Source organism: Pinus tabuliformis, chromosome Q, assembly GCF_031772625.1.
Source record: "Pinus tabuliformis cultivar Carrire ecotype Pingquan chromosome Q, CPIR1, whole genome shotgun sequence".
NCBI classification, from domain to species: Eukaryota; Viridiplantae; Streptophyta; class Pinopsida; order Pinales; family Pinaceae; genus Pinus; species Pinus tabuliformis.
In genome coordinates, this window is record NC_142296.1 from 1,236,173,587 (window position 1) to 1,236,200,314 (window position 26,728).

Here is a 26,728-nt window from a genome sequence, read left to right on the forward strand (position 1 = left end):
TAGACATGAAGTAATCCAACGATTCATTCTCTCCTCGGTATTATCGACACTTGATCCGTGGCTTAACACCTGATTGTTCCTTGATCTCTATTTAAAGAGCATGGAGGGTTATGTGTAGGGGGACCGTTCATGAGAGAAGTTTATGTAAATTTTCTTTCTTTATTAATAAATTGCTTGAAGTGGCTGCGTTGGCTCAGGCTGTGGACTGTTTCCCTCTTTGAGGGTTTTAACCACATCAAGAATACTGGTGTATTGATCTGTAATTTGTTTGAGTGGTGTCCTTTGGTGTTCTATCTGAGGAAGTTACCCTGTAAATTCCTATAAAGGCCAGAGGTACTATTAATTCTTTTTATTTGGAATAAAATCTTCTTTTAAATATTGACAAAAGAATATGTACATGGTCATCTTTTATACGAAAAAAGGAGGGTCATAAACTAGCTGCCACAAGCACTAGTAAGGTCATTATCGGCATGGCTAATTACCAAAATGACCACCAGATTTACAACCTGGTGGAAACGTTTTTATTAAAAAAATTATAAGTCTAGGAGATATAGTTATAATCATAAGGCTCCATGCCCAATCATAAACACCAAGTAATCATGCTACACTCGGTAGGAGGCTGGTATTCAGTGGTGGCTTGCTGTGAGCATTGAGGGTTTTCCACCCCATTCTAAAGCTGGTGGTTTGACCTCCACAACAATCAGTTCTCAGTAATCAATGCTGTGTTTGATACTATAATGCTATAAAGTACATGACGAAGTTCAACAATTTTTTATTATTTGTACATAAGTTGTATCCAGATAAATTTGCATCCTCAATAGCATTTTGTTAGAGGTGATTATCATTACAGGGAATAGATATTGTTTAAAAGGGTTAGTGACGAAAAGAAACTAATACATTTGTTTTTTACTTATATCCATTTGGCATATGGTTTAGAAATTTGAATCTTGATAGTAACGATTATTATTTTATCAAGACTGTTTCCAATATTTAAATAGTTTTTTACATTAAAATAACCATTATGTGGTCGAGTTGGATCAATTTGTGCATTAGGATGAAAGTGCATTGTTATCAAGAATCACTGAGCTTCCCATGCTGATGAAAAATGTACAATGTCAACTGATATATTGCAGGTTGTAGGATAGATGTTGGGATCTTGATCTATGAGCCCCCAAGAGATGGCCCTACTATATGGGAGATAGGTTTACCAGATCGCACTGCTGCAGAATTTTTCATTCCAGATCCCAAGCCTTGCCACATCAACAAACTATTTCTCAATCATCCTGAAAGGTCCTTCGCTCTATCTTGTTCATTTGACCTCTCCAATATAATTCATTGTTAACATCTATTTCATAGTAGAATACAAGTTTAGACTAGAATGGATAAACTATTTTAAGTTTTAAGTGACAATATAGGCTAATGTCTATGATTGATTGATCTATTGTCAACAGGTCACCCATTAAATGAAAATCATGACAATAAAATCCTTTTGTTGCTCCTTCATTACAGCTAAAGCTCTAAATGATAAGTGATCACACTGTATGAAATATAGAAAAACAAAAAATCCTGGGAAGATGCACTTTATAAACCCAAGAGGAAAGGTTTTTCTTGAATTCGCCATATTTCTTGTAAGATATGAATTATAAACGCACAAGGAAAAGTGACTTGAATTCACCATGTTTCCACTAAATTGCTAACATATATTTATATTACAAAATTATATCAGAGTCAAATATTCAAGATGAACATAGGTCTTAAGCATTTTATAAATCCAGCCTTAAATGAACAAACATATAAAAAAATAACTTTTTTAACATGAGGGACAGTATATACTATAAATTGGTGTGGAAAGAGCTGCTAATACTTTCAAACTGTGTGTTTACTGTTTAGTGATCTCCCTTTCCTCCCTGCTTAGATAAAATTGTCCACAATTTTGCTAATAATGGGGAAACACCTCAAAGGACAAACTTCTTTTCCAACCAGGTATGTAATAGTTTTCGTGCTTCATATATTTCCAATATGAACAGCTTCTAATACTGGAGGCAGAAAATTTGTAGTACTTTGATTGGGGGCAGAACTCTGTTAATCAGAAGAGTCACAAAAGGGTAAAACATTGGATATCCCCCCTCTTTAAAACTGATGGTTATGGTTAAAGATTATATTCTAGGCACTGCATGTAGGAAATTAGGGTGCAAGAATTCAAACATTATAATGGAGAGAGTAAATAAATGATTAACTTTGTTACTCATGCTGCAACGATACTTCTCTTACACATTATATATCCCCATAGATGAAATATTTATAGGAGCCCTAGTTGGTTAGCTTGTTTAAACCTGAAAAACTACAAATATTATTTCAAAGAATATATCTCTGGGGATCTGGAAATAAGCTTATTGAAAATATTAGGGAAAACATAAAAAAATGTTGGGAAATATCGCCAAAAAATCTGAAAAATATAAACATTGGGAAAAACTAGCAATATTTGCAACACAATCTTAACCCCCAACTATGGCATCTGAAATTGCATTGGTCACATATTTATCATATATTGTGACATATGTATTAGTTACACCTAATGACACTCAATGAGTGTTAACACTCCATCATAACACTAAATATCACTTTTTATTTTACCCCCCTCAATAGAAAAACTGAAGGTCAAAAAACTTGCTGACGAGATAATTTTAAAAATATATTTACAAAAAACTCCTAGCACACCTAATCTCCAAGCAATGTCCTAGGTTGGATCACCAATGTCCAAGGTCTGAGGCTGAGGGATGGTCTCCTCAATTGTGCCAAATCACCCTCAAGGTCAACGTCCCCAAAATATGCCCAACATCCTTTGTTGAAGTGCTCTACGTTATCATCAAAGTGGTTGGACATCATCTATGAAGAGCTGGAGAAGAATCATATCATCCCTCAAGGGATCTTGGATGCACCTGGAGGAAACATCTAACACATACTCAAGGAATCAAGTGAAATCAACATCATGGGTACAAGAACCATAAGAGCATCAAGGTGGACCATATTTAATGTCAAAGCCATCAAAACAATTCACACAAGTATCATCTTCAAATGTCTTACTAGCTTATGATTGTGCACATGTTACCATACGTAGGTATGAAAGGGTTATCACATGACCCTACTAGTGATGAAGTTTCTAAGTCTACCAGTTAGAAACCCTCCATGCACTTTATCTGATTTATTCCTACCTACTTGTTCTGTTACTTAACAAGTTATTTACAATGTAAATACTGAAAATAAACTCTAGTGCATGCTAAACATATTACAGATCAACAATTGAAGGAAACATAAACAATCACACCAAATGACACTGTTATTTTTGGACCAATTTCCTCGGAAAAACGCAATGAGGGAAAACCGATGTAGCTATCTGAGGGTTTTCTTATTAAGCAATATCAGAGTACAATTTGGGTGCCAAATCCGGCCTACCCAACAAAGAATTTCCTTGGCAGTAATACCTCTCAATTTGAGACAAATTTCTTGGCTGAAACCCCGGATAATCCTTCCGGCAGCTCCTCAGCTCAAATCTACCTCAGAAACCCTAGCATCTGCCTTTCGGGACTGCGTCAACCCCTCTCTGCCCAGCGCTGGCCCTGTGTCACTCTGAATGGGTCTGCGTCAGCCTTAGGAGGCCCTGTGTCAGTCGTTTGGCCCTTTGCGTCAGCAACAATGACCTCTCTGAAGCTCTGCGTAGCTCTCGGCTACCTCTGCGTGGCCCTGCGTGAGCCCTGGCTGCTACTGCGTCACTCTCTCTGGCTCCTGTGCTGATCTCCCGACACTATCTCTGCCTCTTTGTCTCTCTGTACTCAATGCCCCTCAGTTGCAACTTCGATCACTGATTCTATCTCTCTTAGCAAACCCCGCTCTAGAGAATAGAATGACTTATCACTCTGGTGAATTTTCCAAGTGACCCTCAAGCCTCCTCTTATACTTTTCCTGTTGACATATCAACAGTCGAGATTAAGTCCCTAATCAACGACTAAGATTAGATCTGGCTTGATCCATGACTTTTGGACCATTCTAACACATATTCATATTAATACACATTAATATTTTATTTTCCCTAAGTTTAGACTTAGGGACTCCATTAAAAATATTAATTATTTTAATATATCATGATTTGTTTTGAATCTGCCCAAACCCTTTTGGGTATTGGAGATCTCATGTGCCCCAACCTCTCCACCAAATTTCGTGGCTAGAGCACATCTGATGCTACCCCAATTCAACACTCCCTCTTAGTGAGGACTGTGCTCTAGCAATACTCCTCACTGAGTATTACTCTGATCATCCGACATCGGTACCTGTGTTGATGCTAGGCCTTCCTGCCCAACATCCTCTCCACTACTACATCCTGTACTGTTGCCCATGGTCCCGCCACTGCCAGTGCTTTATCTGTACGACAGCTCCCTCTGCATCTGTGCTGTTGTTGGTCTTTTCTCCCAGCACTGCACCTCTTCTCATCATGTTGCATCGTGCTACCCATCGCTGCACTGCAACTCAGTTACTGAGAAGTAAGTAACTGATCTCCCAATCTGACCTCCCTATTGGGCTAGAGACACCCACTGATGTTGAAGCTCCCTTTGCTGCTAACAAGTGCTCCCTCTTTGACCTCTGCACTGTTGCAGCAACTCCCTGCATCTCGCACTGTTGCACACCTCTCTGTGCCATCCTGCACTGGTGCAACACTCTTGTGCCTCTCGCACTGCTGCAGCCTGCTAGCCTCACGCTATCTCGGGACTCCTGCACTGTAGCTCTCTCTGCCGCTTCATCCGCATCCATCTCTACTCGACTCAGCCAATCCTGCTACTCCTCTTCAGGGCTCCTGTAGCAAGGTCTAATCCAAGAGGCTGGGTACCTTGAGGATCCTGCCCCTGATTGCTTGTAGTTTGCCTGACTACAGCTCAATGTCTCACCACTTCTTTTCAAGTGGTGCGTGTGCACTCATGGCACAGTCATCGTCTGTCAACACTTCCTTCTTTGCCCTTGTTGGCGCTGCCTTAGTCTCGGAAGACTCTCCCTTCATCGTCTGTCAACACTTCCTTCTTTGCCCTTGTTGGCGCTGCCTTAGTCTCGGAAGACTCTCCCTTACTCTTCTTCCTTGGACACTGGGTCGCATAATGACCCGGCTCCCCACAGTGGAAGCACTTGATCTTGGAGAGATCCTTCTTCTTCCGCTTTCCTTGCTTTCCCTCAGATGCTAGGGCAACATCCTCGTCCCCCTGCTTGTCTTTGATCCCCTTGCTGCTGCTACTCGTCTTTGACTGCCGTTTGATCTCTTCTTGGCGAAGAGCAACCCACATCTTATCCCAAGGTGGAAGAGTCCCTCTGCCCAGTATATTCTAGAGTCTAGACAAATACCTCCCAGTCTTCTGAGATTGCATTTAGGGCCGTCCTCATTATCAGTTCCTGATCCAATGTGGCTACTATCGCAGTCAACTGATCTCGGATCTCGTTCAGTCCTCCGAGGAAGGTGTCAATCGGTTCTCCCTCCTTCATCTGGTACGACCTCAACTAATTCTCTAGTAACATTCTTCTCTGTGCAGATGTATGCTGGTACAATTTCTTGAGGGCCTCCCACATCTCATATGTCATTTCCTTCTCGACAATGTGTGGTACTACATGGTCCTTGACCTCATCAAGGATGATGCTCTTGGCCCTCGCCATTGCCTCCTCATACTTGTTGTTATCATTGGGGTCGACTGGGATAGCTATAACCTTCAAGGCGAGGTTCTTGACACGATTTCTGCCAAGTACAGATAAGATTCTGGCCTTCTAGACTGCGAAGTTCGACGCTTTGTCCAGTCTATCCTGGTCTCTTACTTTGTGTAGTGCCATGATGCTCTTCTACTTCCCTCTTGGAAGTTCTCGATCTGACTCCCTCTGAGTCTTGATTTTCCTCCTGGAAATCCTCCTGCCGTTGTCGAGATGCCCCCTACTCTGATCGTCTGTGCAACCTCACCACTGATCCGGGTTTCTTGGCTAGAAACCCTCGGTAGAAACTCCCCCCTCTTGGCCTTGCCCTATCGTGTATTGTTCTGACTACAGTACCTCACCAGCTCCACTCTGCAATATTCCCACAGCCTTCTAAACCCCAACAACCTAAAGGTGAGAGCTCCTAGGTTCTGTGCAATCCTAACACCAGCAACCTGACCTCCTCAGCCAACTACGTCAGCCCTCCTAGCTTCTGCGTGGCTCTCTGTGAGGCTCCCTTTGCTTTCCTTAGCCTCTGCGCTACCTCTTCCTTGCTCACCCTTGATGATGCAGACACTGCATCACCCTTCCCTTGTTGCTGCTTTGCTAGAAACAACTTCTGTCACCTCGGGACAACTGTTTTCTACTGCTATTGCTTCACTTGGCTGATGTCCTCAGTCCTCCTATGATTTGCAATCACCCTCTGATACCATGATGAAGTTTCTAAGTCTACCAGTTAGAAACCCTCCATGCACTTTATCTTATTTATTCCTACCTACTTGTTCTGTTACTTAACAAGTTATTTACAATGTAAATACTGAAAATAAACACTAGTGCATGCTCAACATATTACAGATCAACAATTGAAGGAAACAGAAACAATCACACCAAATGACACCGTTATTTTTGGACCAATGTCCCCGGAAAAACCCAATGTGGGAAAACTGGTGCAACTATCTGAGGGTTTTCTTATTAAGCAATATCAGAGTACAATCTGGGTGCCAAATTTGGCCTACCCAACAAAGAATTTCCTTGGCAGTAATACCTCTCAGTTTGAGACAAATTTCCCGGCTGAAACCCCAGATAATCCTTCCGACAGCTCCTCATCTCAAATTTTCCCCAGAAACCCAGTGTCTGCCTTTCTGGACTGCGTCAGCCCGTCTCTATCCAGCGCTGGCCTGACATCACCCTCAGTGTGTCCGCGTCAGCGTTCTAGCCCTCTATGTCAGCAACATTGGCCTCTCTGAAGCTTTGCGCAACTCCCAACTACCTCTGCGTGGCCCTACGTGAGCCCTGGCTGCTACTGCGTCACTCTTTGTGGCTCCTACGCTGATCTCCCAGCACTATCTCTGCCTCTCTGTCTCTCTGTACTCAATGCCCCTCAGCTGCATTTTCGATCACTGATTCTATCTCTCTTAGCAAACCCTGCTCTAGAGAATAGAATGATTGATCACTCTGGTGTATTTTCCAAGTGACCCTCAAGCCTCCTCTTATACTTTTCCTGTTGACATATCAACTGCTAAGATTAAGTCCATAATCAATGGCTAAGATTAGATCTGGATTGATCCTTGTCATTTGGACCATTCTAACACAGATTCATATTAATACACATTAATATTTTATTTTCCCTAAGTTTAGACTTAGGACTCCATTAAAAATATTAATTATTTTAATATCTCCTGATCTATTTTGAATCTGCCCAAACCCTTTCTGGGTATTGGAGATCTGATGTGCCCCAACCTCGCTACCAAATTTCTTGGCTAGAGCACATCCGATGCTACCCCAAATAAACAACTAGGTGCTTCTAACCCTAAAGGGAAGAATAGTTGCTAGGCTGACACTCTCGAATGATAGGTACAAATGATAGGTGTTATGCCTTGGGATTTACTTTATGAAAGGTGCATAGTCTTATACTAGGTTATGTAAAACCATTGTCCATGAGCACCTTTGTAGAGGGAGCACTTAGCTGCTTGAGTTACCTTCCCTCGCCTTTGTTTTTCCAAGCCCCCTCATTTTCCTTTTTCTTTGGGTTGATATGACTTGTTTAAAAAGCTTCATTGATTTATAATGTAATGATGGTGATATAATCCCACTTTAATGATGGGCAGTTTATAGCTTCATTGGGGTTGGGATGTTCTTTGAGAGTTCCTTTTACTTTGATAGGCATGATATACATAGATTCTCCTGAGGATGAGTGGCTATATAAGAGGGGCTACAACTCAAGCTATAATTGGCTTTTGATTCCTTCATATCCCTTGCCACTCTTTTGCATTTCAACATTTGGCTTATGCTTTTTTTTTTGTTATAGCTACATCAACCTCGGGTATTTCCAACCCCTTCTTCTCATAGGAAAAGGCCAATAGGGAACCAATATGAGGGACTGACAACAACCAGTCAAAAAGTGGGATAATGAAATGAAGTGAATGATGAGAAGTGTTTAGTATGAAAAACATGGAACACTACCATCATCAGAGCCTCCTATTTGTGCCCCTCCTAGACAATGAAAGAAAGGCCCAAAGGTCACATTGGACTAGGGGCAAATGATAACCACCAAGGTGAAGTAAGGGAACAAGTACACAACCAATAGTGGTCTATACTCCAATTTCAACCAGCGATCCATACTAGAATGCCTTAAAATCTAAATGAAGGCACTTGAATGTAAAAATGGTTAACGTACGTCACAATAGATGACCTACCTTCATTGGATGATTAGGCTAGACCAATGAATGTATGGACCAGAGAATGGGTGATAGGCATCTGAGGTTAGGTATTTGTGGATCATAGTAGGGGTTGTTGGTTGGCAAGCTGCATCATAGGAGAAAAAAGTTCTCCTAGGACTACCTATGTATGTGGACAGGTAAGAGCACCAAAACTACCTCTAAAACAATCTTGGAATTGAAAACTTTATTATTTAGTAATTGTTGGCTTAGCACATATATTCCTCTCACTGGCTCACCTTTATCTATAACTTCATCCCAAACTTCGAAAAGAGTGATGATCATCTCACTATAATTGAAGTTCACAGATTCAAGAATTTCATCTAAGGTGCTTCCTGATAAAACAGGAAAAATAGCTTTAGCTGCTCCATAGCGAATGTCAGCATCAGATGGTTGGCATGCTCTCAAGAGCTGATACTGACCTTGTCTGGAAAGCACTGATACTGCTCAAAATAAGACTTCAATCAGCCTTTCCTTTTGATATTAAAGGCTCCTTGCCGTCCTTCACTTTCTTGTCGTTTCCCTTGAATGGATGTTTTATGAACCATTCTATCATCCTCAGAAGAAAACAGGTCCTAAGTTCTGGAGCAAAATGTCAATGTAAGTTCTTTGCATTCTTTACATTGTCCCTGCTATGCTATTTTTGTCTCTGGTATTTGCTGCCATGTAGAGAAGATGCAATTATCTCTTAATATGAGAAACTATTTCCTGAAGTTGAAAGGTTAGATTGTAGCATTGACACACTTGAAGCATTCTAAGGAGAAGAGATGTCCCTAAAATTGCCTTTATAGTCCCTTTCGTCATAGGAGTTGACCTGTGAGTTGGGTTCAAGCTTTAATTCTTCAGATCTGCCTTTTATAGTCCCTTCAGAAAAATAAAATTCTTTAGTGGCCCCCTTCTCTTTAACTGGTTCTACTTTGTAAGGCTTACTACATAAAGAGGAAGTATACAAAAAACTGAACAAGGAACATGACTACATTCAGGATTACTGGGCTGCCATCCAAAAACAGATTTAGCAAAGCAAGTACCCTCCATTAGTGCCAAAGGTGTGAGCTTAATTTGACTTGTCACATCTATGAACTGCCCAGACATTTGGAACTATAAAACTTCATCTACAAGGCTGCCAATGGGATCTTGGGACTAGTTCCTCTGTTCTGAAGGGATCAACACCAGTAAAAATCACCATGAATTCATCCTAAATATGATGAAATCTGCACGCCTTGACCTGACCTGTGCACAATCCCTACATGTAAATGATGAGTCTGCAAATCTGTGCACCTTTATTCCTTGCTTATGTGATTTCTCTGTCTATGCACCTCACCAGTAAAATCATCATGAATTCATGCTAAATAAGGTGAAATCTGCATGGCTTGACCTGACCTGTGCTCAATCCCTACATGGAAATGGTGACACTGCAAGTCTGCACACCTTTCTTCCTTGCCTATGCACTTTCTCTTTCTACGCATCTTCCTTTCTGTGAAAGAATACCTAATAATCATGGCAATAATGTCAAATAATTTGATCCAAGTTCCTCTTGTTGGGAAAAATGGGTAATGAAATATTTTTTGTTGTTTCCTGCTTTTGTCTAAGCAAGGCAGCATTATCTATCCCTTTATCTTTTCATTAAATTAGAAAATCTTGCTCATGAAGTCAACCGACCTTTTGACTTCATCCATTATTATGAATATGCCAAAACTGAGCTAATGGTTCGAATACCCCTCTTTCCTCATGCAAGATCATGAAAAAATTAAATGTGGAAAATGGGAGGAAACCATGCTTTATGCCTATTCCATTTGCCTTTGGTAATAGATATATCATGACTTTTATTGATGACTGTTGCCACAAAATCTAGCAGATCTAGTGAAAGGCCTCACCGGGTGAGGGGCCAGACCTTATGGCAACATTGAGGAAGGGTTGCCATTGTCACCTCAGAAACATTCCTCCTGTTGTTTAGGGGTATTCCCTATGCCAACTATAAGATATTTTAATACTAGGGCTAAATGTGACTTATTTTCAAGGTGCAAGGATAGATAGAGGGCTTAGCAGGGTCAATGATGATCAAGGTGTTGATTTTCTAAGAGCCTTCTATTCTGATAATTATTTTTTATCTTTTCACATTCTTATCCATTAATCCATCATTCAATAATTACATAGAAGACATCAACAATATAATTTTTAAAACAGTAGGATCATAAAGAGACAGTCACACAAATGAACACAATGGTTTACCCTAGGAAAATGCACATGGGGAAAAACCCAGCAATCTTTTCAATAAAGAATTATTCAATTCAGCAGAGATACATCTAAGTCAACAACTCGTCAAACCTGGTCCATGGTCCATCCTCCTAGTCAAGTCAATCTGGCCCAGAAAATATTCTTTGATCTTGTTTCAGAAATGCTGCTCTACTAGCCCTTATAGCTGACACTTCATAGCTCAGAATATGCCTTTCGCTGGCTGCTTCAGATTTCATAATTCACTGCCTCATATATCCCTTCGCTAGCTACCTCAGACCTCAGACTTCATTGCCTCAGAGTGCGAGTTCTCTGCCTCAGATATGCGAGCTACCTGCCTCAGATACATGAGCTACTATGCCTCAGATATGCGAGCTACTATGCCTCAGACTTCACTGGTCTTTTCTGCCTCAGACATATCCTATCCACTACCTCAGAATTCTTTTTCGCTGACCTCAGAAGATGACTGAGTTGCTTGCTTGGAGAGGGACAAAATGATGCCTTTATATAAGATTTCATGAGGCCGAATGGGTGCCTCTTTATTGGAGCCGACCTGAGCTATCTAGAGGGCTGACTTGACTAGGACGAGGCCAACATAACTAATTTTGGAGCCACAAATTTTATTTCAGAAATTCGAATTCTTCCTTTTTAAAAATCCAAAAAGGGACATGACTCAATTTTTATTTTTTCTTTTTGTTCTAGCACGAAGAACATGCTTACAAATACATAAATGACTCAAATATACATTATGAAGACCGACCATAGTTACAAAAATCAACACTCCCTCTTAACTAGGGAGGTATATGTTAATTTTACTAGGGCATAGGTTAGAAATAATTTTCTTCTTCATGATAACTAGTTTGAGATAGTATAAATTCCACAGCTTTTATTCGAAGATCATTAAGAATTTATATTAGGGTTGCATAGGTGCGGCTTCCCCCCCCCCCTTCGAATTGCAGTGTTCCACGAGGACGCGTCCCCCAGGGTCGGGTACATGCACCCCTTGCACCTAGAATGGGGAGTCTTCTAGGGGTGCGTTTCTCCACACACCCTTGTTGGGGAGTCTTGGGGAGACGCAAGGGGGTGTGTTTCCTCAGTGTGGGGGACGAGACTCCCCAAAAGGGGTGTGTCTGAGTTTCCCCCCTCAAAACTTCAGTATCTAGTATATAGTATATGGTAATATACTAATATGTTTTGCTTTCAATTTAGATTATAGAATGTTGAATGATGAATTTAATTTTTTAATCAATGTAGATTGTAGAATGATGAATGATATGGATCAATGTATTTGAATATTTCATTATTGAATCTCATGGTATGGATGAATAATGAGTATGTCATATGAATGATGTACATATCAAAATGAGTGATGAGGATGGATCAATGTATGCTATTATTTAATTCAATTATGAATTTAAATTTTATGTGTGGTTCAAATCTCAATTTTCAATGTATTGGTATACATATTATTATTAGTCTATTTAATATTTATGCTTTCATTATTGAACAATGAATATGAATTTGAATATAAATATGGATACCCCGATGTCCGCCCCGCACCCCCGAAATTTCCTTAAAATTTGAGGGTACTCGCACACATCCCCCTGTGCGTCTCCCTGCAGCGAAGTTTTGGTGGAACATTGTTGAATTGCTCCCGAAGTGTGCTCCCGAAATTCGCTCCTGCAAAAAAAAATTCGCTCCCTGGTTTCTTTCACAAATTTTTTGTCACAAAGATGTTCCAAACACAATTTTTTTTCAAAGAAACAAGATTTTTTGAGTAGGACAGCCTAATATTCAAGCTTATGGCCCTAGTATTGATATGCAATTCATACCATGAAATGACTCAAGATGTTTGAGAGTGGTTCTAACCAATGTTGCGAACATTGCGATCAGGATTAAATCGGCGAGGGGAAAAAATTGGAAAAATTGGGAAAAAATCGGCAAATACAAAAATATTCATATTTTTTCAAATTTTTAATATCTAAAGCATCTACAACATATAATAATGCATTTACATATAAATATGATGAAAGAACTAATATATAAGATGTGTAATATCATTTCTAGTGCTACATCACACATAACAGTGAATCATGTCTCGAATAGCAAGTCCTGAGTCCCACCTCAGCCGCGAAATATCAACAAAAAAATCATGAGTCATAATCTCATATACAATGAAATGAACCAAATAACTAATACTACTGATTTCCTCTGCCCCTCTTGCGAGAAAATGCAATAGATTTCCCTCTAGATGTAGATGTCGGTGGAGTTGGCAGTGGAATCTGCTGTGCTCTAGAAGCTGAAGAACTAGGAGCTACAGGAGGTTGACCACGTTCTTTACTGGTGACAGGGGTAGCCTGGGTAGGTGGTGTCACCTCCTCCTCCTGTTGCTCCTCCTCCTCCTCCTCCCCCGCTCTACCCCCTCCACTACCTCCTGCTCTAACCAATCAATGACAGACTCCATGAGAGGCCTCTCGGGCTCAACCCTCCATGTAGCAATGGTGTCAATCCCATCCAATGAGATGGCTTCCATATCAGGTGTCCTCTCAAGTTGCCTCACCCACAATTGAAGATTGTAGTAGACGTAGACCATGTCATTAAGTTGCTGGGACTCCAACCTATACAAGGGTCATAAAATAATAATTATAAAAAAAATTATTTAATGAATTCAAAAAATTAATTGAAAATTTGGAATATTTTAAGTTTTAACCTGTTGCACTTCTTGGTGTGTATTTTTTCAAGTACACTCCAGTTGCGCTCGCATCCTGAGGAGCTACATGTTTGGCTGAGCTTTCAAATGGCAAGCTTTCGCATATTGGGTACTCTGGTACCATAGTTTCTCCACCAGGCATCTACAACAAAATTACAAATAAGATAAACATAAGAAAAAAAATGAAATTTGATAGTTGAAGCTAGTGTTGCGGGGGAGCGCTCCCCCCTCGCTCTCGCTCCCAATCCGCGCTCCAGGGGGGAGCGGTCGGGAGCGCGCTTCCGATAAAAAAATTTGCGCTCCCTGCCAATTTAGGGAGCGACATCGGGAGCGTCGCTCCCGTCACTCCCGGAGCGAATATTTAACGCTCAGGAGCGATCGGGGAGCGATCGCTCCCGATCGCTCCTAAGCGTTAAATATTCGCTCTGGGAGCGAATCGACCGATGCCGGGAGCGATTCGGGTGGAAAAAAAGCCGCGGAAGCGAAAAAAATTTCCAATTAAAAAAAAAAATTTGTTTTGAAAGCCCAATGGGGCAAACAAACATTTCATTATCACTTGAATGAGAGCAAGAGCAAAGGAGTGAGGAGAAGCGAGGAGCAAGCCTACAGAGAGGTAAGTAACTTAGTAATTTAGTTAGTTTAGTTAGTTTAATTTAGTTAGGTAGTAATTTAGGTAGTTTAATTTAGTTTATTAACTATATTTAGTAAAAAAATTATGAATCTAAATTAAATTAATAAATTAAAATTATTAAATTAATTAATCTAAATAAATTAAATTAATTTGCAGATTCAAAAGCCTACAAATATCAAACATCATGGACCTAGCTATATTTCTTGGGATTTTCCTCTTCTTGGTCCCTTTTATGGTTATTATGGTGCTGGAGAGTAGGAAACTGAGGGGCCAAAATGAATAGGGGTATGAAGACGCTGGAGAAAGTGGATTTGATGAAAACCTCAGTGAGGAGGAGCTGGAGGAGGGTGAACATGACTCTCAAAAAACTAAACAAGACCATACCCCATTGTGGATATTTGTTAATAGGCCTGAAGCAGGGAAAGGGGGTGGAACCACTAAATTTCATTGCCCCCATTGCAACAATGATTACACAGGTTCATACACTCGTGCCAGAAAACACCTCTGCGGGAAAAGGCCATGGGATGGAGACAAACAAATAGTAATCAAAACTTGTCCAGCGGTGTCAGCAGCAGATAGAGCCAAATACATAAGGGAAGAGGAGGAATCCCAATACAAATCAAAAAAATCAAGGGGTTTCTTTGAACGAAGCTCACAATCACAAGCACAAAGAACTCCTTCAGCGTCTTCCCAAGGCAGTGGATATGGAGGCACATGGTCATCAGGTTTAAGGCGTAGAACCATATCAGATTTCCTTGATGAGGGGTGTAGGAATGATGTGGATTCAAAGGTTTACAGGTTTCTCTATGCATGTGGGATACCATTGAATGTTCTTCGCTCACCTTATTAGCACGAAATGGTTTCTGCCATAAATGATGCCCCTAAAGGATACAAGAGCCCTGGGTATGACAAGGCAAGAACTGTTGGACTTGATCATGAAAAAGCAAAAATATCACATTCTTTGAATAGAATGACAAGTTCTTGGACTAACCATGGGGTGTCCATTGTATCTGATGGATGGACAAATGTAAAAGGCAAGCCATTGATAAGTGTTTTTGCTGTGTCTGTTAGTGGTGCCATCTTTCTAACTTCACATGATTACTCAGACAAGTTCAGGACCGACATCAACATTGCAGAAGCATTACTTGAAACAATTGACCGTATTGGGCCATACAATGTCATCCAAGTCATCACTGATAATGCTCCTAATTGTAAGGCAACGGGAGCAATTATTGAGGATAAATACCCCAACATATTTTGGTCTGGATGTTTGGTTCACACATTGAACCTTTTGATGCATGATGTTGTCAAGAACAAAAATGCACAATACCAATGGATTGGTGATTTGTACAAGAAAGGCAAACAAATGATAAAATTTATTAGAAATCATAGCAATACACATGGCCTTTTCTGCAATCACTCGAGATTGGAGTTTTTGAAGATTGCGAAGACCAGATTTGGTAGCTATTGCTTCACCTTCAGGCGCCTTTTGAAGTTAAGAGAGTCATTGCCTAGCATGGTATCAAGTCCACATTGGTAGGTATTAAAGGAAAGGGCTACAAATGCAGCTGACAGGCAAGGTTTTGAACTGGTGGAGGAAGCCGCTCTTGATGGTCAGTTTTGGACAAGTGTGAGGCAAGTGTTGGATTTCACCAAGCCCATTTATCACATGATTCAGTTTGCAGATACAGACAAACCAGTGATTGGCGAGGTGTATGAGCAGATGGATACCATGTTGGGGCAAATAAAAGATATTGTTCATAACAGAGATCCCGACTTGTACAAAATGATTCACGATTTTGTGTGTGTACGATGGAATAAACTTAATCTTCCACTACATTGCTTGGTGTATATCCTTACGCCAAAATACTACTCTACATCTTGGTTGGGCCAACCTGCACCACGGGGTGGGATTAGGACCAAATCCCATTTAGATGTAGAGGTAACTAGTGGATATTTGCAAGCATTGGAAAAGTTGATATCTGACAGGGAGGAATGTGCAGCTATGCACCTTGAAATAGGCAAATACTTCAGTGGCACTGGTTTGTTTGGTACCTTCCATGCAATGGAGGACAGAGACAGATTTGATGCTCTCACATGGTGGGAAACATATGGCGGCCATGGACTTTTGCCAAAATTGGCAAAAAAAGTTCTATCACAGGTTGTGAATACTTCTTTTGCAGAGAGGTGTTGGAGCACCTACAGCTTCATACACAATGTGAAAAGAAACAGACTCAATGAAAACCGAGCAGAAAGTTTGGTTTATGTGCACTACAACTTGAGGTTGTTGAGTCATTACTGTGATCGGGCTTATGAGGATCCCAGATATAAAATTGGGGACAATCACCCAGAGGATGACAATTTGGAGGATGGTATAGTGCATCTTGAAGAACTGGAAGAGGAACTTATAAGGGATGAAGATGAAGCAGCTGCAGCTGCAGCAACCATGCCACCTCCACCTCCACCATCCAGTAGCAGTGCTCGAGGTCCGAGTCTTGTTCCTTTGCTGTCGCCACCTCCATCTACACCCTCACGTGGAGGGCATGTGCCTTCTAGTTCTAGTCGTCGATCTGTGCGGGAGACTCCTAGAAGACCACCACAACCTACTTATACTCCTGGAGACTCTCGTGGCAAGGGCCACATGTAGATTTACAGTTTATTTGTCTTTTCTAGTTTCTATTAGTTTTCATAATTGTTGAGTCTTGAGTCCTTGACTGTTGACTGTTGACTCTTTCATATCATAATGATATTTTTTGTAAACAATATATGATTGTGACAATGAAAATTTGAAGTTTGAAGTTGGCAATTATAACTCATTGGTAATGATTGTGAATTATGAATATGATGCTTCGTGAAAGACTAAAGTTGTTTCATTTCATTTCATTATTCATGTTTCATTTTATAACATTTCATTTCATGTTAATAGTTAGAAGTTAGGACTTATAAATATCTAAGATATTACTTCTTGTAATGGTTAACCGTTAAACTTAGCTTACAAGTACAACTTTGGTGATCAATGATGATAAATGTTATATATTGAATTTTCAATTTTGAAAGCTTGAAGTTGAAACTTTAAGATTGAATTTGATGAATCATGATTCACGAGACTCATTATGTTGCAGTTGTAATATGTATTTTACTAACTTGTGGACATGGTTGATGAAGATTATAATTTCTAGAATCTAGATGATTGATGTGATATGGTTCAATGATCAATATATGTTTTTTTATGTTTTTTATATCTAATTCATCATTCTACATGTTTTTGTTGACATATATGTATCAAAAATTAAAAATTATAAAATATATATATATTTTTAAAAAATCGCTCCCAGATTCGCTCCCAAACCGGGAGCTTCTGAAAATGGTTGCTCCCGCTCCCAAGTTACACTGGTTGAAGCAAAGTATGAAGTTATGAACTTGAAGAGACAATGAAATTTGAAACAAACCAAAAAATACTTGTCATTTTAGTCTTCCTATCAACCAAAGCCATGTCAAAGCTAAATGTGCCACCTGCCACCCTGTATATCTCCATTTCTTTGGAGATTTATGCACGTTTTGTTGGAGATGGCACCATCCTCTGAACACAAGTGAAGAGTCCATCCATGACCTCAGCATCAAATAAGAACCCACAGGGGTAAGCAAATACGGGGTTCAGGCAAATCCTTGCAGCATGAATGGGATGATGGACTGTGTTGTTCCATCATTCGTCAATCACTTCCCATAGGAGGAGTTGTTTCTGAAACCCCTCATCTCCCTTATCATCATAGTAGGTTCAAAGCGGGCTTGTCACCATCAACTAATCAAAAAACCTTTACCAAAGGTTCAATAATGTTGTACACCTCCTGCACTCTTGCCCAGAAGCTTTCCTGGTATGAAACTAATCTGCATATGGCCTCTCCCTCTGTTTTGCAACTATATGCCAAAGCACACCATTGATCTGAAAGAAACATTCTCTTCACATCCCACATGGAATTCAAGAGGGATTGAAGAGATATGAAACTGGTGGCAAACCGTGTAATGGCGAGACGCACCAACTCCTTGTTGTTGGTGAATGTTCTCATCAAATGAAGCACAGATGCATGATTATATATGAATTTCGTAATGCTTTTTGATGAGTCAACAATATTTTTGACAAAAGAAAAATTTCCTATGTCCCCCAACATCAAATCAATGCAATGTGCAGCACAAGGTGTCCAAAATAAAGTTGGATGCCTCTCCATAAGCATCTTGCCAGCAACAACATAATTTGTAGCATTGTCTATTATGACTTGGACAACATGTTCTGGACCCACCTCCAAAATAAACACATTCAACAAATCACATAATAATTTTGCATCTTTGATATGTGCATATGCATCAACAGATTTCATAAACATTGTCCCCTTGGGACAATTAACCAAGAAGTTTATTAGGCTTCTCCCCTTTTGATCGGTCCAACCATCTGACATCACAGTGCATCCTGTGTGTGCCCATGATGCTCTAAAATCCTCCAATCTTTTGGTGTAGTCAACCTTTTCATCTTGAAGAATGCGGCCTCTAAATTCATCATAAGAAGGGACTTTGTACCCTTGGCCAACAATTGTAATAGCATCAACAGTAGGATGGTAAAATGGATTATTCCTTGCAACGTTGAAAGGAATATCACTCCAAAGAAGAAACTTGCCCAACAACTTGTCAACGTCTTCTTTCTCCTTTTTTTAAGTATTGAAGAGATAGATGGTTGTGAACCAACAGTATATCTAGGAACAAAATATGATGAGGTAGCTACAAGGTTGGTTGTAGATACTGATGCTAAAGTAAAACCAGTGCCACTCTTGTATTCACCTCCTAACACTCTATTCCCTGCTAGGTGACTCCTCAGCGCTGATTTGGATTGTTTAGTTTGCTCTATTTCTTCCAATGATATGAGGGCTCTTTGGATGATTTCCGGATTTGTATTGGTGTAAGGCCCTACCTCATGTCCAGGGATTTGTGCAAGGTGATACTTCAATCTATACACCCCCCTATCATATGATGCCCACACAACTTGCAAGACAAGTTTGATATGTCAAACCCTCCATCATGTTCACCAAATTCCCACAGAGGGTCCAATTTCCTTGGCATGTTTGTAACTTGGTTGAAATATTGAGGTTGTAGAACTGTTCTTTTGGGATATTTTTAAATTGCATGGGCTCCCCAAGAACATTGTGAGTGACAGGGACAACAGGTTCATGGGAGGCTTCTAGTAGGAGCTTTTCAGATTGGTTGGGATGGAACTCACTCCTAGCACTAACTACCACCCTAAGACAGATGGCCAGACCGAGGGGGTTAATCAATGGTTGGAGGGGTACCTGAGGAACTTCGTGACCGGTCACCATAGGGCTTGGATTCAATAGTTGCATGTAGGCGAGTACTGCTACAACACCACACACCACATGTCCATTGGTATGGTTCCTTTGCATGTTTTATATGGATATGATGCATTATCTTTCGCTGACATTGTTTTTGGAGACAGTCGGGCCCTAAAGGCCAAAGATTGGGTCCAAGAGAGACAAGACATCCTCAAGGCTCTCAAGGATAACTTGGTGACAACCCAAAATCAGCAAAAGGTATACGTAGATCGGCAGAGGACAGAGAGGCATTTTGAGGAGGGGGATTGGTGTACCTCCGGCTACAGCCTTACAAGCAGTCCACTTTGAAGCAAAAGGGGGTCGAGAAGCTATAGCCACGCTTCTATGGGCCCTACTGGGTGGTTAGACGAGTTGGGGTGGTGGCCTATGAGTTAGAGCTGCCTCAGGGAGTAAGATCCACAATGTTTTTCATGTCTCATACCTTAAAAAGGTGTTGGGACAATAGGTGACAGCAACAATTGATCTACCCCCACTGGATGATGAGGGCCACTTGGTTTCGGAACCTAAGGCCATTTTGGAGAGTAGGGAAAGAAAACTGAGGAGCAGGACCATCAGGGAATTCTTGGTGCATTGGAGGAACTTGCCAGATGAGGATGCCACTTGGGAGAGTAAGCACATATTGGAGCACCCAGTTTTGAGGTTGCTTGAGGATAAGCAACATTTGGGAGGGGAGAATTGTCGTGTCCCTTCTCAAACACATTTGTAATAGGGTGCTGCTACACAATTTTGCACAATCTTGGCTAAGGAAGAGAACCCATCATTTTCGACTTAGGGACTTAGGAGGGAATTCGAATTTATTTGGTTGCTAGAGGAATGTGGGGGCCACCCACATGAGAATTCGAATTGGCCCATTCGAATAGCTTGGAGGGAAAGTCAAATAGGTGGATAGAGGGGCCCACATGAGGCAAGGGAGGCCCAAGGAATTATAAGGAGGGAGAAACTCTCATTTTGGGATTCATTCTTACATCTTGCAAACAAAACTACTTGACTATTCGCACTGCTATTTAGCTAAGTCAACTGATTGTTTAGCCACAAATCTCTCAAGCAGGAGATTCAACCTCTACTTCGGGGGACCTTCCGTGCCCTCCCTAGAGAGGCAGTTCCACAAGTTTTTTCAGGAATTCCAGGGTTGTGAGACAACACCCTCATTCAGCACGAAGTAGGGAGTGCGTATTTCTGGGCAGCCAGGGAATACGCAGAGGAAGCTAGGAGCCATCAGAGATCAGGTGTTTGCCGGGAGAGTTAGAGGGCTAAGAGAACAGCAATAGGCAAGCATTCTTGTTGAGTTTTACAGCTAGCAGAGCAGAGCCAACATTCCAACAGTTCGATTTGTTGGGCTAGGGGATAGTGCAGAGGTGATTCCAACAATTTTCGTGGAGCTTGGGAGCAGGGGCCATAGGTCGGAAGCTCATCTGAGAAGTCAGGAGTTTGTTAGCAGGGGTCAACCCAACACTTTGGGACCATTTCTGAGAGGATTTACAAGCAGTTTCTAGCAGGCTGAGTTTTGTAGTTGTAGCTGAAGTTGGGCTCCAAGGGGTTCGAATTTCAGAAGTCTAAACTAGCTAAAATACTTCGTGGGTTTTTTTGGGTTTAGGCCAAGTCTGGTGTTAAAAGTACATAATTTTTTGGACAGTAAAAGTGCACCTTCCAGCCATTCAAACTTCTGTAGAAAGGTAGTTTTCTGGGGTAGCGCAGTGCAGATTGGTGCAGCAGTTGGGTAGCATTCAGTTCAACCATTTTCTTGCTTGGGTTTGGTCATGCTTGTCCATTGAGACAAGCCCAGGTGCACCATTTGCAACTTTTTTATGGATGTTTAATGTGTATTTCACTTTGAGAAATTGATGCAAAAATTATTTGCTTTGTATCACTTGTATTCCTATTTAGGATCATTACATAGCAAGGTGGCAGTATTTGCAGACACTTTTCCTCAAGAGGTGTTGGAGGCTGACAAGGTAGTTTTGCAGGTGATGAGTAGAACAAAGGAGTGTGGAGCTTTCAGATAGATGAGAGAGGATCTTCTAGAGATGGTGGTGCACCCATCCTTGGGCCTACCCATTGATGAGGAGCCAATAGGTACAGTGATAGCCAACAGAGCTACAGTGTTTCCATGCAGTAGCCCTCTCCAGGAGTACATAGACAGGGCGTGCAACACAATTTGGCCACTTGTACCCATTGTAGGGAGAGAGGTTGGGTTCTCTCAGTGGATATTGTCAATTGACCAAGTAGAGCAGCATGAGTTGAGTGTGGAGCAACATCAGCATAATAGACTTGTTCCTTACACCAGAGTCCATGTGTCACACCCCCAATTCTTTTTTCACGAGTTGGTTGACGTGCGGCACCTGCCAAATGCCTAAACATTTTATTTTCTAAGTCATTTCCCGGACTACGCCTAACACATTCATCTTTCGACATTTTCATTATATTAGTTTGCGGAATAAACATAAATCTTCACCAACATAAAGAATGCAAGAGACCCTTCATAAAGATATAATATCAGTAATAATATTATAATTTCTGTTTTTACAATCCTCAGGAGAAATACTCGACTGAGTTCATAATTTACAATATAAAAATCAGTCTGTCATGCAGCTCGGCCGGTCCACCCGACTCGGCCGCTGCACCATGCAGCCCCGCCTTGGCTACCCGAACTCGTTATCGCAACTCACTGCCGCAACCGCACCGCCCATTCACCCGAACACACTACCCACCCCAATGCTATTTACCGTCGTGTCGCTCGGGTCGCAGCTGTGTTGGCTCGCCCAACTTGCGGCCTGCACCTGTTGTTGTTACAACTCTCCATGCCCTCTACAGTCCTCTGCTACCCGTATTGTAGCTCGGCCAAAAGAGCCGTGGGCAAAACTACCCTCCTGTGATCCGATGCTACCCGACCTGCGGTTCTTCCGACTGCACCTCGCTTGAACTTCCTATTTTGCGTTATGTTTCTGCTGCCCGTCACCACGGGCTTATTCCGCTTCTTAGCTCGCTCGTCCTACCCAATACTTGGACTTGCTTACTTCAATGGCTTGTGAAATGATGCCTTTCTCCACTTTGTCGTCTGCTAATATATACCCATGCTACAATGGTTATGTCGCCCTCCAAGCCGATCTCTCATCATAACACTTAACCAAATTAACATGTCGGCCTAAGTGTGGGGGCGCCCCAGCTCGTTGCTCCCTTATAAAGTGAGTTGACACGTGCTCTCCCATACTTACCCAATTTTTTACTCTCGTGTGGGCGTGCCCCTCAACTTGTTGGTTGACCCGGCTCGTCGGTTGGGCGTGCTCATCGCAACTCATCGGTTATGCGCGATTGCCCGACTCATCCACTCACTCGCCCTAATGTCTCATCCTCAACTCATCGGTTAAACGCGCCCATCGTGCGTGCCTGACTCGCCCAAGTGCGATGATGACTCAGGGGCCTGACATCCTCCCCCACCAGAAGTCATTGTCATCCTTGACAATCCAGCTACTCTCCTCAACTTCTTGTCGTACTCCGCAATCTCCTTCCTCCATATCCATAGTGAATTCTCTGTTTCCCAGCTACTATGCTTCGGTGCATCCTTCCATTTAATGAAGAACTCTAGTCGCATGTTACTCCCAAGACCTGTCGTTTGAAGATCCATGATCTTGTCTGAAACAAGGTTTGGCCTGTCAACAATCATGGTTGGCCCTCTCAGTGGCTCTGTCTTGTCTAGATGGTGTGCATCAAGTCGACACTTCTTCAACTGACTCATATGGAAAACAGGATGTTTCGAACGCATGTGGTTCGGAAGCTCCAACTCATATGCAACTTCTCCCACTTGCTTCTTCACTCGAAATGGCCCCTCATACTTCCTCATCAAAGATCTCACAGTCCCTTTCGGTGGCTGAAACTGATCTCCGGTAATCCTAAGAAAAACCATATCTCCCACACTGAAGTGTGCATCCCGTCTATCCTTATTTGCCCATTTCTTCATCCTCCTTGTAGCTTCATGCAAGTGTACCCATGCTAACTCCAAGGTCTCCTCCCATGCTATCATAAATCTCTTCGCATGTGGACTCCTCAAGAAACCTCTCGATAATATGGTGTGAGGAGAAACTGGCATTTGTCCATTCACCAACTCAAATGGACTATACCAAGTTGCGGAACTCTTCTGCATGTTGTAGCTAAATTGAGCTACATCCAAGAGTTCAGGCCAATTCTTTTGATCAACCATCACATGATGTCTCAAGTAGTCCTCCAGCAGTGCGTTAATTCACTCAGTCTGCCTATCTATTTGTGGATGGTAACTTGAACTCATCAACAACTCTGTCTCAACCAACCTGAACAAAGTGGCCCAAAATATGCTTGTAAATCGCGAATCTCGGTCCGATACGATACTCAATGGCATTCCCTGATACTTCACAATGTTCTTGAAGAACAACTCGACAGTCTTCTCGATTCCACAAGATATCTTCATTGGAATGAAAACGACATAGTTGGAAAAACGATTGACCACGACCATAATCCCATTATACTCCCGAACCTGTGGTAATGAAGTCCATCAAAACACTCATCCATGGTCTCTCTAGAATCAGCAAAAGCTACAACAATCCTCCCTGTCTCTGGTTATCTGATTTGTCTTGTTGAAAAATAATGCATGTATGTACATACTCCTCTACATCCTCCCACATCTTCTCCCAAAAGAATCCTCTCTCCAACAATGCCAAAGAACGACGCTACCCTGGGTGGCCAGCCCATGGAGAATCGTGGCACTCCTTCAAAAGGTGTCTCCTAAGCCCTGATGTCTTTGGAATGTAAAGTCGGTTCCCAAAGAACAAGAGTCCATCTCATAGAAAGAACTTCCATGTCTTCCCTTCCTTCACCTGCTTCACAATATTTTGCGCTTGAGTATCAGTCTCAATGCTTGCTCGAAGCTTATTCTGCATCTCATCGGTCATTTGTACCTGACTCCTACTTCGTGCTACCCGGTCTTCTTCCTCCTCAAGTGCGGCCAACTGTCCCTTCCTACTGAGGGCATCTGCAATTGTATTGAGTCTACCCAGTCTATACTCAATAGTGATGTTGAACTCTTCCAAGAAGCCTTGCCAATGAGCTTGCTTTGCTGACAGCTTCGGTTGTGATGCAAAATAACTCGCTGCAACATTGTCAATCTTGACAATAAAAGGCTTCCCAATCAAGTAATGCCTCCATACCTGTAAACAATGGATGATCACAATCATCTCTTTCTCATGAACCGGATACCTTCGTTCCTTGTCCTACAACTTCCGACTTTCGTAAGCCACCAGATGCCTATCTTGCATAAGGACGACTCTTATCGCAAAATCTGAAACATTTGTGTGTACGTCAAACGGTTTGTCGAAGTCACGTAACTTCAGTATCGGTGCTGTAACCATCCTCTTCTTCAAGTCTTCAAATGTTGTACAACATTTCTCCATCCAATTCCATTAATTATCCTTCTTTAAAAGGTCTGTTAGTGACGAGGTCACTTTGGAGTACCCCTCTACAAACTTCTGCTGGTAGTTGGTCATCCCCAAAAACACCCTCATATCATGGACATTCTTCGGTTTGGCCCAATCCTCTATTGCCTTCACTTTGCTCGGCTCCATCTGTATGTGCCCTTGGCCCACAATGTGCCCAAGGAACGGAATCTTGGTCTGGGCAAACATACACTTCGACTTCTTCAAGTACAACTAATTCTTCTTCAATGCCTCAAACACCAAAGCCAAGTGTTTCTTATGATCCTCCATGTTATCACTGTATATCACGATATCATCCAAGTATACTACTACGAACGAATCCAAATATGGACGTAGTACATTGTTCATCAAAGTGAAAAATGTGGCAGGAGCATTGCACAACCCGAAAGGCATAACAACAAATTCAAAACATCCATACCTTGTCACAATCACGGTCTTCCTCTTATCTCTTTCCTCTATTAGCACCTGATAGTACCCATGCCTCAAGTCTAGCTTGGAAAACACTTGGGCTTTTGCAAGCTTGTCGAAGCAATCTGCAGCTAATGGCAAAGGATATCTGTTCTTTATCGTTTGCTTGTTAAGAGCACGATAATCACAGCACATCCGTAGTTCATTCGTGTCTTTCTTCCGCTGGAACAATACTGGAGCTCCATATGGGGACCTTGAAGGTCTTATGAAACCTGCATCAGTCAAGTCCTTCAACTGTCGTTTCAACTCCTCCAACTCCGGTCTTGACAATCGATAAGGAGCTTTTGTTGGAGGTTGCTTCCCTGGCTCTAGCTCAATGCTATGGTCCACTGCATGCCTTGGTGGAAGTGTCTTTGGTAGCTCATCGGGCATCAAATCTGCATACTTGGCCAATACATCGGAAATTTCAGCTAGAACAGGCGTCCCCACTCCATCATCGCTATCAACCTCCCTGATGATTGTCGCATATGTCTCCACATCTAACTCCCGCATAGCCTTCTCCAAACATAGTGCAGAAACATGTTGCACCTTGACTTCCTTCCTTTGCTTATGAGTAGGAAAGGTCCAAGTTTGTGAGCCTCCAATCAACATAATCTCATCGCAAAAGGGGACAATAATTTCCTTATTTCCCTTTAGAAAATCCTGCCCCAATATCATGTCAAAGTCATTCATCTCCATCACTGTGAAGTCCAATCAACCCTACCAATCTCCAATCCGAATTGGCACTTCATTTGCCAATCCTGACACTTTAGCCTTCGAGTTCATTGCCTTGACTTCCACATTAGATGGAATAATCTGTAGCCCAACTTCTCTTGCCAAACGTGTAGTCATGAAGTTATGTGTGGCACCCGTGTCCACCAATGCTTGGATAGTTTTGCCATGAACTTCCAAGTCTAGAAACCCCAAACTATGAATCCAAGATTTCCTTTCCAAAACTTCAGACTGCATACATACCTGGTCTTTGCATCTTTTACCTCTGATACCATTTGTCATGCCCCCAATTCTTTTTTCACGAGTTGGTCCACGTGCGGCACTGGCCAAATGCCTAAACATTTTATTTTCTAAGTCATTTCCCAGACTACGCCTAACACATTCATATTTCGACATTTTCATTATATTAGTTTGTGGAATAAACATAAATCTTCACCAACATAAAGAAAGCAAGAAACCCTTCATAAAGATATAATATCAGTCATAATATTATAATTCCTATTTTTACAATCCTCGGGAGAAATACTCGATCTAGTTCATAATTTACAATATAAAAATCGAGTTGTCGTGCAGCTCAACCAGTCCACCCGACTCAGTCACTGCACCGTGCAACCCCACCCCAGCTACCTGAACTTGCTGTCGCAACTCACTACCGCAACCGCATCACCCGTTCACCCGAACACACTGCCCAC

The 26,728-nt window shown here is 41.7% G+C and overlaps 1 protein-coding gene across 1 annotated transcript in view; it reads left to right on the plus strand.

The window, feature by feature from the left end:
• The window catches only part of LOC149224281 (putative rhamnogalacturonate lyase B), a 480,785-nt gene that overhangs the window by 333,125 nt on the left and 120,932 nt on the right, over positions 1 to 26,728 (plus strand). The window contains exon 11 of the mRNA XM_089386062.1: positions 1,134 to 1,290. Within this exon, the coding sequence (XP_089242188.1) occupies positions 1,134 to 1,290 (157 nt within the window). The remainder of the gene's footprint in view (positions 1 to 1,133; positions 1,291 to 26,728) is intronic.